Genomic DNA, 19,864 nt, shown 5'->3' on the forward strand with positions numbered 1-19,864 from the left:
GACAGAAGAGACTTCAGCAGTCATTTAACTAATGTAAGTCTTATTTGAGTTGGTAAATTCAATGAATGCAGCTCAGCACAAAAGCACCTATTTGTGTTCGACATCTCTGACGTTTCACACACAGAATGAATTGCTTTACAAGAATCTCATTCATTTGCGGCATGTCATTTTGATCACATCTCTCATAATGAAATCAGACACCGGAAAAAAAAGACAAGCTCTCTTAATTTTCACTTTCTTTGAGTTTAGAAACTCAGTAATATAATCAGTGCAACAAAGTATTTTGTTGTCAGTGAGTAGAATAATTGCTCCAATGAGAAACTAAAGTTTTTCTTTTTGACATTTCCTCTATACACAACTATTGAGTAAAAAAAAAAAAAGTACAGACCAAAAGTTTGGACACACCTTCTCGTTCAAAGAGTTTTCTTTATTTTCATGACTATGAAAATTGTAGATTCACACTGAAGGCATCAAAACTATGAATTAACACATGTGGAATTATATACATAACAAAAAAGTGTGAAACAACTGAAAATATGTCATATTGTAGGTTCTTCAAAGTAGCCACCTTTTGCTTTGATTACTGCTTTGCACACTCTTGGCATTCTCTTGATGAGCTTCAAGAGGTAGTCACCTGAAATGGTCTTCCAACAGTCTTGAAGGAGTTCCCCGAGAGATGCTTAGCACTTGTTGGTCCTTTTTCCTTCTGTCTGCGGTCCAGCTCACCCCAAAACCATCTCGATTGGGTTCAGGTCCAGTGACTGTGGAGGCCAGGTCATCTGGCGCAGCACCCCATCACTCTCCTTCTTGGTCAAATAGCCCTTGATGCCTTCTGACTACAATTTTCCTAGTCATGAAAATAAAGAAAACTCTTTGAATGAGAAGGTGTGTCCAAACTTTTGGTCTGTACTGTATATTAGTTAGTTTATCAACTAGCTAATATATGCTTTTTTATCATAGATTTTCAAGGACATGTGTTAAAGTCTTCAAATTTGGCTAAAATGCTAAGGCAACAAAGGCAAGTTGTTTACTTTTTGGAATAAGCTTCTCATCACCTACGATGCCCTAAAATGCTTTTTAAAAAAAAAAGCATTTGAACATATTGCTTGTCATGGTTGCTTAGAAACAATGTTTGTGGTTAAGTAGCACAGCAAAAAAAAAAAAGGAAGAAGAAGAGGAAAAGGAACAAAGGTTGCTCATTTCCACAATAAGGATTGACATTTTAGACATAATCCCCAAAGAGTCCCAAAATACAGCATTGTCATCTGCTGATTATGAGGTATGATATTTATACATGTAGGTGTGTTTGTTCTCAAGCTAAGTCAAAAATCAAAAGCTATTATTACCAATAAGACTGTGTACATATCTAAAGAATTATATAATCAATGACAAACAGATGCAAAATCATTTATGGAAAACCAAAACAAAGCAATGTATTTGTTATGTAGAGAATCAACATGGAATTGTTTGGATGCCAAAACATTCTTCAGTGCTGGTAATTGGATTCATTTTGAATGGCCAAGCAGAGAACAGGGAATCAGTTGTTTCTACACTACATGTGCCAGTTATGTGCAAGAAGAAACATTGCAAGGACACACAGTATAGCTGGCTTTCACAGAGATTATATACAGACCACTTAACACACTTCAGTTTTATACATCACGACTGGTATCTTGCCTGGCTGTTGTGTGCCATGTATTTTTTCAGTTATTCACATTATAAATAGTATAAGAATAAGAAGCCTGTCTTTCTTCCTGTCATTCTCTCATTTCAAATGCCAAGCAGAGAACAAGAAATCAGTCAAAGTATGCCTAATGAAAATATATCAAGTCTGCTCTATAAATGTCCTCCGCTATTCTCATTCATATGTATTTTCCATCGAAAAACTGCACAGCTCCTTCGAAGGAGATAAATGTCTCAGTAGAGATCTTGTGTTTTTATGAAGAACCTTTCGTGCATCTCGACTGCAGGAGAGACACTTACATAAGAGGCTTAAGAGAAAATGTCACTGAATATGACATTTAGGCTTTGATTAAGTAATTCACTGGTGTATTACATTTAATATTTGAAATTGATTGTAAGCAGGCTACTGTCTGTACTGTATAAAGTGGAAACTGAATCAATTCATAACTAGCTCAACAAAAAAATCCACCTGGTATATTTAAATGAACTAATTTAATGCCTAAATAAAATGCTAATTGAATGGGAACAGATGCATCTTATGTAATTCACAGATATGGGGAAAATATATCATTTATAATTTTTCTATGTTATATTAATTTATTACTTAAAATGATCAATTATTTAAACTGGCAGTAATAATCTTTAACTAATAAGAGAATGTCAAAGATGCTACATCAGGATGGCTGACTTTTTACTGATGTGCACTATATGTAGACAGGACAGTAATTTAAGCAGGGCGGTCTTACTGTAATTTAAGAATGACCTGCCTATGATTACATTTTCTCTAGGTTAAAAAAAGAGTTCAATAGCATGACCATTCTCTCTTCCTTAACTAAATGTTTCATCAGTCATGCACGGCTGAATTATGATGTCTGTAGCATATATTGAACAATTGCAAGCATGATATTGTTAACTCAAAATTAGATTTTCTTATGCACATAACTACTTTAGAACATAATGTTAGTATAATAATAAAATAATTCCCTTTGTCATGAGCGGAGTTTTTGATATGTCTGAGCATAGCGTTGAGAGTATAAATAAAGGCTACTGTTCAAATTAGTTATATATTCTTGATTATTCATGCTGTCCACTGTTCAGACATCATGCAGGGGTGTTTAATATTCTCCTCTGTGCACAGTTAATTAATCATTGTGCAGGGATCAAAGACTGTGCCAGTTGACAGTCCTACTCGTTTTATTACTTTATAAGGTTTTGCAGATGTTTTTTCAGTGTTATAAAGATGCTCTGGGTATTAAAATCGAATTAAATCAAATAAAAACAAAAATCCAGCTCTTTTCATTTCAGGAAATTTTGTTGTATTTTTCACTGTTAGTATCTTACAATGATGCGGTGGATATTAAAAGAAAATTAAATACCTGACTACTATCACATTACTAGAAAAAAATATGCAATATGGTAATTTCACACGCACCTGTGTGTTTAAATTTCAGCTCACACTGCTTCAATGAACACCTTTTGCCTTTAGTGATTATGTCACATAATGTTCTTTGTGTTTCCATCTGTGCATCGATGGGGGTGGCAGTGGTATGTGCATCACATAAAAGCAACATTAAACCACATAATCACATGAAAGCAACAGAGGACGCAGTGAACAATAATTTCCATGCAGCTGTACTTTGGCTTGCTTCAATTTTGTGATGATGGCTGTGGTTGGAGGAGACAAGAAATTAGTCAAAGCTTGTTAAAATGAAAAACATCTATAAGAATAACTATTAAGAGTCTTAAGAACAATTTCAAAGCAGGTCTGTCTAGTTAAAGGGATCCTCTTTCCTACTGTTCTTTACATCCAGTTTCAGCAGGAGTCAGGATGCTGGATAACAGACTGCTTTTGATCCTCAGGGAAGATTGCATCATCCTTTCTGTAAGGAACAGAGACAAAAAAAAATTGTGTGTGAAACATGTTGTAATAAAGGAAAGAGACAAAATTCACCAGCCTAGTGACGCACAACGCAACACTCCCACACGTCTATGATGGAAAGAGAGAAGTTAGAACGTCTGGTTCTGCTAAAAGATCTTCCTTCAATTAGTATCTTTGCACCGACAGAGCTGAGATCAAAGCAGATGTGGAGATGCAGGAGAGGATGTTCAGACGCTGACATAACATATGTGTGAAAGCTGTGGGTCACCAGGTCACTGGTCTATCTATCTATCTATCTATCTATCTATCTATCTATCTATCTATTCTTGTGCTCTGCGAGGGCTTTCATTGTGTGCGTGTGTGTATGTGTTTTATTTTTTATTGATCTAGTATTATATTAAACAGCCAACAAGCTGTTTCTGATTTGTAAACACAAACAATATGAGTCTAAGAGTTCCTCATGATCTTAAAGAAAATACTGAAGAAATCGCTAAAGACTTGTAAATTGCGTTTCCGAATGATTTTGTTTACAAAATAAAAGGAACATTTATTTATGTATGTTAATTAACAGCACTACGAAACAGCTTTTTCTGTTTGCATCACTGGTTTTTGCAGGATTGTTAGCAAGTTTTTGTCTTTATGAGTAAGTCACTCATTATGATAACCAAAGGGTAGGATTAGGTTTGTGGGGAAGATGCGTTTGTTTTTTTTAGATAAAAACAAATGAATGTTTTATTAATGTTTTTATTCATTAAAAACGCTGAGTCATTCAGGAACAAAACAAGTAAAACACTGAATCATTGATACAACTGATCAAAAATTGATTCTTATTAATCACCGATTCCAAAGTTCACAATCCAGTCCACAAATAATTAATAACAGTAATATTGTGTTCTTGTATAAAAGGTACTGGTGAATGATGGTTGAAAGGTAATACTTATTTAAACTCCAGCAGTCACTCCATGGGTTTATGCCTCAAGTTTAATATGTGACTGCGTACATGGATGCCTCATGATATTTAAACTAAAGGATAGCAATAAATTTGTATGTCTTCATACAGGCCAACACGATTCATGTAAAAAATCCGACATGGATGTCTATTCAGTTGCTTGCCAGCATGATTTCTGAGCCAATTAGAAATAATAAGCAACACCTATCTCATTATATCACCACATGATGCCTGTTAACATTGTCAACACAAACAATTACATAGAAATAATGTTTCCTATACAAAAAAATAGCAGTCAGTGTTTTGGCAAAGAAGATTGTCTTGTTTTTGAGACATTGTCCAACGTCCTAATCTGAAAATGTGGTTTTCCAGTTGTGCCCTGTTGCTCCACATGTTCTGTTCAGCTTCCTTTGTACCATTCACAAACACAGAGGTGAATCAGATTGTGGCATTACTATATACCACAGGGTGCATTCATGTAAGCTATAAAATGTCTGGGTGAATTTCAGACAGAAACAGAAAGCAGACAAAAGAGAGCAAGGCATTGTCAGTCTGTGCTTTCAGCAAAATGAAGCCATCTCAAAAACACTTCAACAAACAGACAATGAATTTTACCTTGACTGAAATAAGCATAGCTTGATGTGAATTGTGAATGCGTATGGCTCTATGACTTACATGGCCAGTTCCTGTTTGAATATGACGCTGGCTATAAAGGCTTTTATGAGAAGCAAACTAAAAACGGCCCCAGCTGCTCACACACAAAGTCAACTCTGCAGCTGACATCCTCGTAATTGAGTGATAGCATGACGGATGTGTTTAAAAATGCTCTCTGATGCTTCACATCGCAAAACATATTCCCCTTGTTCCATGTGCTTAACAATTTACAGAATAAATGATTATAGTGCTAGTGATTATTGTTCTTTGATGAGTCAAACAAAAACAGAGTGACAAAATAACATAATTTATATATATATATATATATATATATATATATATATATATATATATATATATATATATATATATATATATATATATATATATAGTACAATTGGCATATGATTTATCATGGATGCCATTTTTTAAATTATGGACTGTTGTTATTTTTTTAATCGTTTGCAACAACCCACATGTACCTCAGTAATTTTTTGTTCAGCAAAGATATTTTCAAAGCACTGGTTAATATTAAATGTCCAAAGTTGGTTTTCTATTACAAACTTTTATAATATAAACTAAAAATGTTAATAAATTGAAATTAGTGTAAATAGACACCCCATTAAAGTAATTAACTTGCCTTAACTAGAAGTTTCAACAAATTTTAATTTAAGTAATATGCAAGTGTACACTTTGATGTTTAGCTATTTGAATTACATTCAATTATTTTGATATTTAAATAATTCAATAATTAAGTCACCTTGCAGCCCTTTTTGGAAGTTCATGAAGGGCTCCTGGTTGAGAACCATAGATTTAGATATTTTCCTTTTCTGTTTCTTACTAAAATTATATAATAAATGACATATTTTCAAGTTATAAGTGATTGTGAAAGAACACAGAATCATTTATCTCTAAAGATAAACAGCATTTCCATGGTGCTGTAAAGCTCATAACTGTACAAGTATATAAGCTCACAATATTTATCCAACAAGAAACGCTTCAAATTCTATTTCAAATGTTTATGTTTACACATACCCCTTTTTTAATATTTGGTATTTTCAGTCAAGACAGCACCACCTCCATTGTGCCATTTTTGTTGAGACATAAACACACTCCATTTAAAACCGTTTCACATCATTGGATAAAAATAACACAGCAGTTTCAAATCTCCTTGACTTTTTAATTTAAACCTCCATTTCCATATTGATTATTTGTTATTGTAGTGAATTGTTCCTGCAGGTCTCTTCTTTGTCCTTATATAATGTGTGGTGAGACATGCTGTTTCACACTAGAAGCATGAGAACGAATGAAACATCATTCACCTTTAAGACCATGTCAAGACCAGTTCAAAAGACCTTGAGAATGATATAAAGACCCAGGTTTATACCACACAATTTAGAGTCTGCCAAATGGACCGGATCCCAATCTGCTGGGTCAAAGCATGGTCAATTACTCAAAGCCACCTGCTACAAGTCTGACGCCGGGTCCTGGTCAAGCTCTCCACAGCTCTCTGACAAAAAGCAGATGGACATCCAGCTGTTCCATGATTCTGGGTGTGATAATGAGATGTGCCGTCTCCGTAGAGAAAGACAAGTGCAAGAGAGAAGAGACATTTGACTGCCGTTTGTCACCCTCAGTGAAACATCAGTTCTATTGTGGGATTGACTGGGGACAAGGGAAGGGTAAGCTTTTTTTAAAATATCCAAAATGCTGTTCGCTTTGATGCACAAGAACTTCTTGTGTTGTCCTCTAGATGGCAGTGTGTTCACCCAAAATGAATGCTCTTCCAGACCTGTATGATTTAATGTCTTCCTTGGAACACAAGGTGAATTTCCTGCATCATTTTCAATAGATTGCTGAAGGATGACATATTTTGGAAGTTAGCATCACCCTGGTTTCTGCAACAACAAAAAACCTATTGGATACTACTAGTTGCTTATTAGCATGCATATTACTAGAATGTAAGCCATTTATTAGTACTAATTAAGAACATTTTTGCCTTATTCTACATCCTTCATCCTACAACAATTAACACCTTACTACCTATTAATAAGCAGCAAATTAAGAAAAAGTCATAGTTAATAGTGAATAAGTGTTCCCTATTCTACAGTGTTACTGGATTTTTCTACCAGCAAGCAGTTAAAAAGTTAGAATTTAGCTATAAACTACACCCTAGTTGGTTAAAGGGATAGTTCACCCAAAAATGACAATTCTGTCATTTATTACTCATCCTCATGTTGTCCCAAACCCATAAGACCTTCATTCATCTTCAGAACACAAAATAAGATATTTCTTGATAATTCGAGAGCTTTCTGACCCTGCATAGACAGCAACACAACTGAAAAGTTCACGACCCAGAAATGTAGCAAGGACATCATTAAAATAGTCCATATCAGTGGTTCAACTGTAATTTTACTTTTTGTTTTGCATTGTGGCACCCCTCTGAATGCATGTCAACTGACACAGAAGAGAAGGAACGGTTGCGTAAAGTCATTATTTTAGCTTTCTTTGCGCACAAAAAGTATTCTTGCAGCTTCATAAAATTATGGTTGATCCACTTTAGTCACATGGACTATTATGTCATAGAATAAAACATGAGTTTGTGTAAATACAGACATCATTTTAGACACTTACACAAAATCCCACTGACTTTGGAACAATTGAACCCTAAGTGTTAAAATGCTGACTTGTTTCCAGGTTTTGGCCTACAAAATGACTCTATGATCAGGATATGGGCTGTCAAGTTCCACAATGACAAAAAACACCATAAAAATTTTATAAAAGCGGTCCATATGACTCATGAGCAGCATTTTAAGTCTTCCAAAGTATATCAACCACTTAATTTAAGTGATTATTCACTGTAAACCTAGCCCTCCTTAAAGCTATTCATAAGACTTTTGAGTCTGTTTGACAATGAAACGGTTCACAAAAACTAAATGTTTTCTCACAAACAGGACCAGTTCTCGAGTTCATGTCACTGATGAAGATATCATATGGCTTCAGAAGACCTGGAGAAAATGGTGAGATCAGAGTGACACCCTTATCTGCTGCTGAAAGAGTGTTGTATCGGTTACCCATTTCATTTTCTTTGAAACACACCTATACGCTTTCGTTTCCTGCTGCTTTAGTTCAAGGAAAATTCAGCTGAAGGACACATTTGTCCCAAGTCTTTGCTATACTAGGTGGAACAGATGCTCAAAAGGCTCTCAGATCTTCATATAATCTACCACAGCCTTTACATCTTGCAACTAAAACAATTTTAAAATCTCTGTAGGTTTAAAAGCAGGCTTGTGTACAGTCGTCGGGTTAAGTGATATTCTGATGCAACATTTGACGCAGCTTTGATAAACATCATGGAAAAACATCTGCCTCATGAGAACCCACCAACAGAGGTGCTGGATTCCTGTCGTTCTCCAACCCATGACATCAGGCAAAGGCAAGCTATTTATGGCCGTTCTTGAAACACGAGGTCCGTTCGTGATGGTCACACCAGCCAGTTTCTACTGGCTTCAGCCCACACGGAGGATTCAAACATTTATGAGTAATAAAAATTCTTAAGACAAGACGGCTCTTCAAAGCTTTATCTATAATGATAAAGGTTAAATAATCCCGCAGACTGGATTTTTGAGGGCAGCTGTAACTAGGGCAAAAAACAAACTGTAAAGCAGGAACAGGATTGGTAGACAGTTTATTCTAGCTAAGCACCTTTGCACATTTTACACTTTGGTGTGAAGAAATGATCATGTGCCACATTCAACTTGTTTACAGAACACAATGCACGCATTTACAGTCCCACAAAAATCAATTTTTAAAACCACTGGTAGACCCACTGAAATTACATTTTCTTGTGTATCATTGCAGTAATAAAAATACTGACATGAGCGAGTTCAAAAAGGCATTTTATGGTAAGAAGTAAATACAGCTTTGCATTTAAAGAAAATCTCAAGTATTTTAGTGCTTACCATCCGGGGGGGGGGGGGGGGGGGGGGGGGTCTGAAAAATATGTGCAACATACTTCTAACTTTATCAATAAAGTTTGTCCTTATCAAGTATCTCCAAACTGTACTTAACAAAAATACATCAACGTTTTATCTTTTTCATCTAAAAATAAACAAACAAAAACAATTGTTGTTCATTTACAAATATTTTTTTTAACCAAACATGATTTACAAACATTTTATTTTTTATGGCTAATACTTAGCTCTCTTTCTCTCTCTCTCTCAAAAAAAAAAAAAAAAAAAAAACTAAAAAACTAAATAAAAGACAAAAATACACATTAATGGTAATTTCATAATTTTAAATATACTCTTTTAACACCAAACAAACTAAAGCATTTTCTATACACGTTAATAAATAAATCAAAGATAAGAGAAAGTTTAGGTCCGTTAATATCGGGAGAACTGCTTCCAGAAACCATCGAAACTGTCAATATAACAATTTAACTTAAAACCTTAGCATCTATCAAACCTAAAATATGGTAACCTTTTTTAATAGTCTGTGCATCATATGCAATATAAACAGACTTATAATTAAACTCATATAAATCGGCTTTGTTTGCATTCAGCATATTGCACGCCACCTATTCAATTATTTGAATTATGACACACATTATCATTACAGCCATTCTGAAGGCATGTACGTTCAGTTCATCTCTGACTTTTCTACTGAAAAGTGTGAAAAGGAGTTGTGGCATGAAGAATGAGGTAAACTGTAGCGCAGAAAATGGCAAAGGTTGCCTTTCACACCATATCTTCAAAGTTCATTTAAAGTCCACTCAGGATTACTGTAAAGCACAGCTTTCATCACACGGCAGGACGAGTCCTCATCCCCACACCACAATCACGCCATTACCAACCCTGGCAGGATCACTTCACTGTTTCACTGAAAGAAAAAGATCATTAGACCCATCTATTTGAGCAGATTAAAAGTTGATCTGACTGCCTGGCAACCAAATTCTGAACAGCGTCACAATAGTCACACATATCAAACAGAGTGTTTGCTTATTGTTTCCATACTTTCCCTTATAGAGTCTGCTGTCTGTGTACTTCAAAAATGCTGACAGGTCAATGTCCTTGTATGGTGTGGAAAGACTGCCGTTCAGTTTAATAGAGCTTGAGAGCAGATCACTTTCTAATTGGATTGGAAATACATTTAATTTGATAATATTTAAGATGGATGTGTTGTTGGATATGTAAAAAGGATGTGGCGATGGGTCAGCAGTAAAAAAATTAAGATAAGTTATAAAAAAAGAGGGAAAAAATCCCTTGTTCTGATTTTACACACCCAATCAAATTTTATGATATTTTGAGCAGTCACTAAAAAGCCTGGAAACTCAACCATTGTGGTGACCATTGACTTATATAGACCAAAAAAAGAAGAAAAACATGTCTCAGACTATCATCTTTTGTGTTCCAGAGGAAGAAAGATCTGGAACAACCTGAGGGACAGCAGTATTTTTATTCTTTGATGTACTATCCCTTTAATAGAAGCTGGCCAATTTGGTCCGATGCCAATATTCGTAAACATTTTCAAAAACCATGCACAAAACAAGGCAAGATAACAGAAAGTATGACTCATACCTAATTCAATACGAGTTCACTTGTTACAATCATAAACATGGTCTGTACGGACCACAGTGCATTTAATGCAGTAAATTATTATTTGCAGATTGCATGAAATTATAGAACTAGATATATCATATTATATATATATATATATATATATATATATATATATATATATATATATATATATATATATATATATATAATATGATAAACAATATGTTGTGAATTTGTTTTTGATATCCAATGTAAAATAATATCCAAGTGAACCATTTGAGAGCTGTTGGTTCACACCACATGGTTAATTTAACTGAATAATGCAAGAGAAGAAATAAACACACTCACTTCATACATCATTTGTGTCGGATGTGTTGACTGGAGCAGTTAAAGCTTCATGTATGTTCAGTGAACTGAGCTTCTCATCTTCATCACTTGTTTCCTTTTTTCTCTTCTTTTTTCTACATGGTTTATATCGTTTGCTGTGAAACAAGATAGGAAGACGGGCAAAAGACAGACACTGAAGGTTAAAAAACACTCAAGACTTACTCTTCTAACCCTGACTATGAAAATATGAAATACTGTATCACATTACTCACTGTGTACAGACGCATATGAACACAATAAGCAGAATGAGAAAGACCAATCCTGCCACCACACATGCGATGACTATTTTCATTCGTTCTTCAACACGGAGATCAAGATCACGATATTCACACCGACTGCCAATGTATCCCGTTTCACATCTGTATGAAAACAAACAAGTTATTCAACATTTTCTTGAGCCCTGATTGGTTGAGGGATGGACAGGTCAAAGTCTCACCTGCATGAAGGGGTGTTTTGCGCCTTTACAAAACGGCAAACACCATGGACACAGTAATGCTTGTATTCTTTTGGACATTTAGAGAAGTGTCCACTCCATGTGTGGTCATCATCTGAACCTGCAAAGATTTAAAGCAGGGCTACATATCAACATTAAACACAAACAGTACAATACACAAGTTTAGGGTCCATAAGATATTTTAATGTTTCTGAAAGTCTCCTATGCTCATCAAGGTGGCATTTATTTAATCAAAAATGGTACAAACAGTAACAGTGTGAAATATTATTACAATTAAAAATAACTGTTTTTCTGCTGTATTTTCATATATTTTCAAACGTCACTTATTCTGATGGCAAAGCTGAATTTACATGATCCTTCAGAAATAAATCTAATATATTAAAGTTTCTGTAGACCTTTTTGATGAACAGAAAGACATTAACTGTCACTTTGAATCAACTTAATGTTGAAAATTTGTGCATTTAGTCATAAAAAAAATGTAAAAGAATATGGTTAAAATTAACATGCACAATAAATATCCAATGTCTATCAATATAATGCTTTAAAAAAACATACATACATACATTCACACACATATATATATATATATATATATATATATACACACACACACACACACACTAATATAACTAAAATAATTAACATAATATCCATTAAATATATAACATAGCCATGGTGGTGCATTTACTCATTGACACTATTACCCATCTCATTACGAGCCAAGTGTAAAGGCCAAACTCAGTTCAAAGGATTGAGGAAGAAAAGAGACTGGTCTACAAACACTGAAATTTGAGCTTTGACTTCAGAATGAACTAAAAGTTGAATGGAAAAGGATCTTATTACAACCTCTGGCCACATGTAACATGATCCGAGTTCAGTCAGAGAGCATTACCTGCTATACAGAGATGCTAAACTTGAGCTTGGGAGCGTGATCGCTTCTTTAATACAATTACAAGGCTTAAAAGGGACTAAGAAGCAGGGTTATTTTCATAACAGGCCAATTTTCCCCAGTGAACAGATTAGAATATGCCTCATGTTAAGCAAATGCATTTGGCAGAATTTTGCGGTGCTCAAGTAACACCAGTGAAACTTTTTCATGCCATGAAAAATATATTTCATTTAATATCCTATTGATCTCTTCAGCAGGTGGTCAGGCTATCAAGACTTTCATGTCATGCCCAGGGGAAGCCTGTTTTTTATAACACAACAGGGGCAAACACAGTGTTACATCTCATGTCTACAAAGTTAGTGGTAGTCGAACCTTAGCAAAGCAGCAAAATATGCTTTCTGCATGAAGTGTGGGCGAATCATATGGAAAATATTGAAGGCTTGGTTCGTGTATTTTTTTATAAGGGGTGCCAATGGTTTTTACCTGTGCAGTTGTCATGTAGATCACAGGACACAGTCCTATTCGCTGGTGTATTTGTGGTATTCCATTCAGCTTGGGAGTATTTGCATAGGACAACAGCTGAGGGCACACAACAAACAAATCACAGGTGGAACCAAGCATGTCCCACAACTCTGGCATTAAAGTGCTTTGCAGCATTCCAGGCAAATGTTATACTGGATTAGACAGGCCTTTTGATTGTGGTTACACTTTGAACCAATAGGAATGTCTTCTAATGCGCTAAACTAACTTCCAGTGCTAAAAATAGAAACTTTCAGAGTACTATAAAAGAAGACAGACACTAAACTAAAGCAAAGACGCACCCGCTGCTGATGTCACGAGCACATTCATAAATACAAGTGAATAAAGGACTATTCAAAGAAGGAAAAGTTGGCAAACGGGTACTACTACAATCTGCAGTGTCGTAAAATGTGCTATAGCAAACGAAAGGAGAAAGGCGTTGAATAAACCAACAATGGTGGATAGTAGTACCTAGTATTCCCAAAATGAACCTGCGCGTCCCGTCCATTTTTACGTTGCGTTGCGCGTCAAAGCGAAGACTTCATTCCTCGTGTTGCTTCAGATGTCATGTCGTTCATTTTGCAGCGATTATTTTATTAAAACGACTACATTCAGTTGCTAAAAACTTTCAGCCCTCTTCCTAAAGTTTACCTTGGGGTTTTCTCAAGTTAAGAGGGGAGTGACAGCTCGGCTGGTGATTATTGAGCCGTGTGTGGGAGGAGCTAGCGAGTTTTCTCCGCCTTAATGTGTGTATGAACATTTACCAAGGGCTTTTGATTTAATTTAGACCAGCAAAGATGTTTAACTTTTAGCAGGTAAAGGATTTATATTGTATAGAGCATATATAATGGCATGTGAATGTTGATATATTAATTAATACATAGCCAACAGTATTTAAATATTTTATGATGCTTAGGCCTACATTGCAAAACCATTTTTTTTTTCAATCACAGATAAACAGATTAATTTGTACATTACATTTTATCTTTACCTCAGTGAAACGTTAAATTAAATTAATTAAATTATAAACATTATATTACATTTTTGTTAAACACACACACACATACAAATATATAAACGTGTTCAGTAAAATAAAGATTTTTATTGAGTGCTGAAAAAATCAATGACCCAGCATCACACAATAATATCTTGAAGTAGAGGAGCACCAACTTTGACACCTTTTTATAAAAAAATAAAACCTTTTTAAGAGAAAAAAATTCACAGTGGCCAAAATTAATGTGTCACATATTATATTAAGGAGAAAATTAACGTCATAGGCTATATGTGTGCCCTTGGCATCAAAAAGTGCGAAACTCCCCGGTTCACGGGGTCATTAGTATAGAAATACTTCAGTCAGGGTTGCCCATAGGGGTTGCCTAAATCTCTGACGCTGCCTAAATCCCCTCATGTTTCCAGACGGCGCCTCTTAATGAAGCTGAGAGGGCTCTGTGGACACAGCACACTGCTGGAGTGAGGACTTGTGGTCATTGGCCGTGGGATTTCTCATGGGAGATGGAGAAGATGTCTGACTGGCAGAGGTTGCCAGAGTCTGCTCTCCTCGTCGCACACAAGCCGTGTATTATCAAGGGGCCACTGCAAACAACGACCCCTTCAGCATCTGCCATGCTCAACTTAGCACAGACACCGCAGGGCTTACTGCGCTCGTTCATGAGAGAACCATGCAAACCAGGATTTTCAGTAAAATGAGCTTAGAAAGCGGTACAGATGGATTGCATATTATTTATTTAAGAATTGAACCAGTAATAGAAAAAGTACTTATGAAACAAATATAGGCACATTATTAATTTTCACCAGCCAATTATATACAGTAAGTTAAATTTTATGCATTGAAAATAATTATCAACTACTGCAAAAATTATGACATTATTAGACACCAAGTCGTAATTATGACATAAAAAAGTCAAACTTAGGAGATAAACCTTCATAATTATGAAATAAAAACAAAATATCAAAAAACAAATAATGATATTAGTAATTGTGTGAAAATTGAGATAGAAAGTCATAGTTATGACATAACCTAAAATTAGGAGTGAATAAGTATGACATGAGCAAAAATTCAGAGGTAAAATATTATGAGACAGTCATAATTATGACATAAATAGACACAATTATATTAAATTGAACGACTTCTACTATTTGTCAATCTCTTAATTTCAAAATTTTATGTAATAATTGGGATATACCAAAAAAAAATCATAAGCTTCCTTATTTACAGTGTATATATATATAAATAATAAGTATTTATCCCAAACTAGAACCTCACAATACTGAAAATCACCAACAATGAATAAAGCTTGTGGTCTACATTCATAACGTTATGTAATGTGGATTATATTCCGATTCAGCCTCTCAACAGCAGTAAACATCGCCACCAGGTGGAAAAAATACCCCACTGCAGGGTTTTGTCCACTAAAGACCCCAAGTAGGCATTGAGCAAATCAAATGTTCAATAATGTGCTATTAACAGGTGGCTGGTTAAACAAAACTGCTGTCATTACTTTACAAAAACAGCTTTCCTTTTGAGTACAATCTATATGCTGGTGGTTTATTTTAGATGAGGTTTTGATGACTTTTCCATGCTTTTTCAATCAGTTGAAATGGTAGTTAAATGATTATATAAAATTTCAATCCTCCTCTACATGAAAATAAATCAATTTTTTTCACAGATTACACAAGCAGCCAGTCAAGGAATATTGATCTGTATTTCTACCAGCTGTGTTCTCACTTAAGATATCACAGATGTTTCATTTGTCGTCTAATACAGACTTTCTGCTACAATCATCACACGCTGAGAGAGAAGTGCAATGAGACCTCTTTTGTCTACTCTTTGAGAGGATTCTTAAATGTCTCAATCATTTTATAATACATCTTTAAATTTAGCTGACCACACACACACACACACACACACACACACACACACACACACAGATTTGAATCACAAAGACAGAAAATGACTAAGAATCAAAAGGTTTGACTGCTATAAGCACAGAGTGCTGGAAAATAATGGATCACTTCAACTTGTCAAACTAAATGTCCTGACAAATGAGCACTTTGATTAAAATCGGTTTATTTCAAAATAAAATAGATTAAACCCAGTGCATGTTGTTCATGAAGTATAAAACAAGTTCTTTTTGGCTACAGCTTGATATTTGCAATAAATATGAATTTCATAAATAATAAAACAGTGATAATATAATACGAAACTGATTAATTTCTTTCAAGTGTAAAGTTCCCTCACATAAAATAGTATCTCTTGTCATCACACATTTTGTGTCCCTGATTCTTTATGAGAGCTCATTTGCATACCGGCGCTTCTGCTTCAATCAGAAACATAGAATGCAAATGAGAACCCAGGCAGCTTGATGCGTTCTCCAGGCGGCAGCTCACTTCCCTTCAGTGGAGGAAGTGTTCGGTCATCCACCATCCTCAGCACTTGTCCATTCAATTTGACTGACCTACAAAATGGACAAAAAAGTTGGATTTAACAGTCTTGTTACTACAATAGTTTGATGCATAATTAGTCGAATGGCTTCAATTTTAGGTTAAAATGTATAAAAAGCTGACTATTCTGTGTAGTCTTTCTAATATGAGGTAATAAATATAAAGTAAGTGTAGTGTAACATGACTGCATTGTACATGTCATGAGACATTACCTTGAATAAAGACTCTGTTGGCCAGTCTCAGCTGACTGTAGCACAAATGCTTTTATTTATTTATTTAATCAAAAATGGTACAAACAGTAACAGTGTGAAATATTATTACAATTAAAAATAACTGTTTTTCTGCTGTATTTTCATATATTTTCAAACGTCACTTATTCTGATGGCAAAGCTGAATTTACATGATCCTTCAGAAATAAATCTAATATATTAAAGTTTCTGTAGACCTTTTTGATGAACAGAAAGACATTAACTGTCACTTTGAATCAACTTAATGTTGAAAATTTGTGCATTTAGTCATAAAAAAAATGTAAAAGAATATGGTTAAAATTAACATGCACAATAAATATCCAATGTCTATCAATATAATGCTTTAAAAAAAACATACATACATACATTCACACACATTATATATATATATATATATATATATACACACACACACACACACACTAATATAACTAAAATAATTAACATAATATCCATTAAATATATAACATAGCCATGGTGGTGCATTTACTCATTGACACTATTACCCATCTCATTACGAGCCAAGTGTAAAGGCCAAACTCAGTTCAAAGGATTGAGGAAGAAAAGAGACTGGTCTACAAACACTGAAATTTGAGCTTTGACTTCAGAATGAACTAAAAGTTGAATGGAAAAGGATCTATTACAAACCTCTGGCCACATGTAACATGATCCGAGTTCAGTCAGAGAGCATTACCTGCTATACAGAGATGCTAAACTTGAGCTTGGGAGCGTGATCGCTTCTTTAATACAATTACAAGGCTTAAAAGGGACTAAGAAGCAGGGTTATTTTCATAACAGGCCAATTTTCCCCAGTGAACAGATTAGAATATGCCTCATGTTAAGCAAATGCATTTGGCAGAATTTTGCGGTGCTCAAGTAACACCAGTGAAACTTTTTCATGCCATGAAAAATATATTTCATTTAATATCCTATTGATCTCTTCAGCAGGTGGTCAGGCTATCAAGACTTTCATGTCATGCCCAGGGGAAGCCTGTTTTTTATAACACAACAGGGGCAAACACAGTGTTACATCTCATGTCTACAAAGTTAGTGGTAGTCGAACCTTAGCAAAGCAGCAAAATATGCTTTCTGCATGAAGTGTGGGCGAATCATATGGAAAATATTGAAGGCTTGGTTCGTGTATTTTTTTATAAGGGGTGCCAATGGTTTTTACCTGTGCAGTTGTCATGTAGATCACAGGACACAGTCCTATTCGCTGGTGTATTTGTGGTATTCCATTCAGCTTGGGAGTATTTGCATAGGACAACAGCTGAGGGCACACAACAAACAAATCACAGGTGGAACCAAGCATGTCCCACAACTCTGGCATTAAAGTGCTTTGCAGCATTCCAGGCAAATGTTATACTGGATTAGACAGGCCTTTTGATTGTGGTTACACTTTGAACCAATAGGAATGTCTTCTAATGCGCTAAACTAACTTCCAGTGCTAAAAATAGAAACTTTCAGAGTACTATAAAGAAGAACAGACACTAAACTAAAGCAAAGACGCACCCGCTGCTGATGTCACGAGCACATTCATAAATACAAGTGAATAAAGGACTATTCAAAGAAGGAAAAGTTGGCAAACGGGTACTACTACAATCTGCAGTGTCGTAAAATGTGCTATAGCAAACGAAAGGAGAAAGGCGTTGAATAAACCAACAATGGTGGATAGTAGTACCTAGTATTCCCAAAATGAACCTGCGCGTCCCGTCCATTTTTACGTTGCGTTGCGCGTCAAAGCGAAGACTTCATTCCTCGTGTTGCTTCAGATGTCATGTCGTTCATTTTGCAGCGATTATTTTATTAAACGACTACATTCAGTTGCTAAAAACTTTCAGCCCTCTTCCTAAAGTTTACCTTGGGGTTTTCTCAAGTTAAGAGGGGAGTGACAGCTCGGCTGGTGATTATTGAGCCGTGTGTGGGAGGAGCTAGCGAGTTTTCTCCGCCTTAATGTGTGTATGAACATTTACCAAGGGCTTTTGATTTAATTTAGACCAGCAAAGATGTTTAACTTTTAGCAGGTAAAGGATTTATATTGTATAGAGCATATATAATGGCATGTGAATGTTGATATATTAATTAATACATAGCCAACAGTATTTAAATATTTTATGATGCTTAGGCCTACATTGCAAAACCATTTTTTTTTTTCAATCACAGATAAACAGATTAATTTGTACATTACATTTTATCTTTACCTCAGTGAAACGTTAAATTAAATTAATTAAATTATAAACATTATATTACATTTTTGTTAAACACACACACACATACAAATATATAAACGTGTTCAGTAAAATAAAGATTTTTATTGAGTGCTGAAAAAATCAATGACCCAGCATCACACAATAATATCTTGAAGTAGAGGAGCACCAACTTTGACACCTTTTTATAAAAAAATAAAACCTTTTTAAGAGAAAAAAATTCACAGTGGCCAAAATTAATGTGTCACATATTATATTAAGGAGAAAATTAACGTCATAGGCTATATGTGTGCCCTTGGCATCAAAAAGTGCGAAACTCCCCGGTTCACGGGTCATTAGTATAGAAATACTTCAGTCAGGGTTGCCCATAGGGGTTGCCTAAATCTCTGACGCTGCCTAAATCCCCTCATGTTTCCAGACGGCGCCTCTTAATGAAGCTGAGAGGGCTCTGTGGACACAGCACACTGCTGGAGTGAGGACTTGTGTCATTGGCCGTGGGATTTCTCATGGGAGATGGAGAAGATGTCTGACTGGCAGAGGTTGCCAGAGTCTGCTTCCTCGTCGCACACAAAGCCGTGTATTATCAAGGGGCCACTGCAAACAACGACCCCTTCAGCATCTGCCATGCTCAACTTAGCACAGACACCGCAGGGCTTACTGCGCTCGTTCATGAGAGAACCATGCAAACCAGGATTTTCAGTAAAATGAGCTTAGAAAGCGGTACAGATGGATTGCATATTATTTATTTAAAGAATTGAACCAGTATAGAAAAAGTACTTATGAAACAAATATAGGCACATTATTAATTTTCACCAGCCAATTATATACAGTAAGTTAAATTTTATGCATTGAAAATAATTATCAACTACTGCAAAAATTATGACATTATTAGACACCAAGTCGTAATTATGACATAAAAAAGTCAAACTTAGGAGATAAACCTTCATAATTATGAAATAAAACAAAATATCA

General features: G+C 35.1%; 1 protein-coding gene and 1 long non-coding RNA gene across 2 annotated transcripts; both read right to left on the reverse strand.

The window, feature by feature from the left end:
* Positions 1-9,522: 9,522 nt before the first annotated feature.
* On the reverse strand, positions 9,523-13,703 carry LOC113038655 (probetacellulin-like). Its single transcript, XM_026196251.1, has 6 exons — positions 13,447-13,703; positions 12,940-13,035; positions 11,550-11,667; positions 11,326-11,472; positions 11,075-11,208; positions 9,523-10,046 (listed from the first exon to the last, which is right to left on the reverse strand). Exons 1-5 carry the CDS (start codon positions 13,481-13,483, stop codon positions 11,076-11,078), a joined length of 531 nt encoding a protein of 176 aa, XP_026052036.1. The 5' UTR covers positions 13,484-13,703; the 3' UTR covers positions 9,523-10,046; position 11,075.
* A 2,627-nt stretch (positions 13,704-16,330) lies between these two features.
* Positions 16,331-18,625, reverse strand: LOC113038661 (uncharacterized). Its single transcript, XR_003274803.1, has 3 exons — positions 18,367-18,625; positions 17,860-17,955; positions 16,331-16,451 (listed from the first exon to the last, which is right to left on the reverse strand). It is a non-coding gene; the product is annotated as an uncharacterized LOC113038661 (long non-coding RNA).
* Between the last annotated feature and the right edge of the window lie 1,239 nt (positions 18,626-19,864).

The sequence above is a fragment of the Carassius auratus genome, chromosome 21, assembly GCF_003368295.1.
Source record: "Carassius auratus strain Wakin chromosome 21, ASM336829v1, whole genome shotgun sequence".
Taxonomy (NCBI): Eukaryota; Metazoa; Chordata; class Actinopteri; order Cypriniformes; family Cyprinidae; genus Carassius; species Carassius auratus.

Coding starts and splice junctions, on each gene's coding strand:
- LOC113038655 (XM_026196251.1), bottom strand. CDS start 13,483: ATGGACGGGACGCGCAGGTTCATTTTGGGAATACTAG. Junction 13,036..13,446: donor GTTCATTTTGGGAATACTAG/GTACTACTATCC, acceptor GTGTGCCCTCAG/CTGTTGTCCTATGCAAATAC. Junction 11,209..11,325: donor TTCATATGCGTCTGTACACA/GTGAGTAATGTG, acceptor CTTGTTTCACAG/CAAACGATATAAACCATGTA.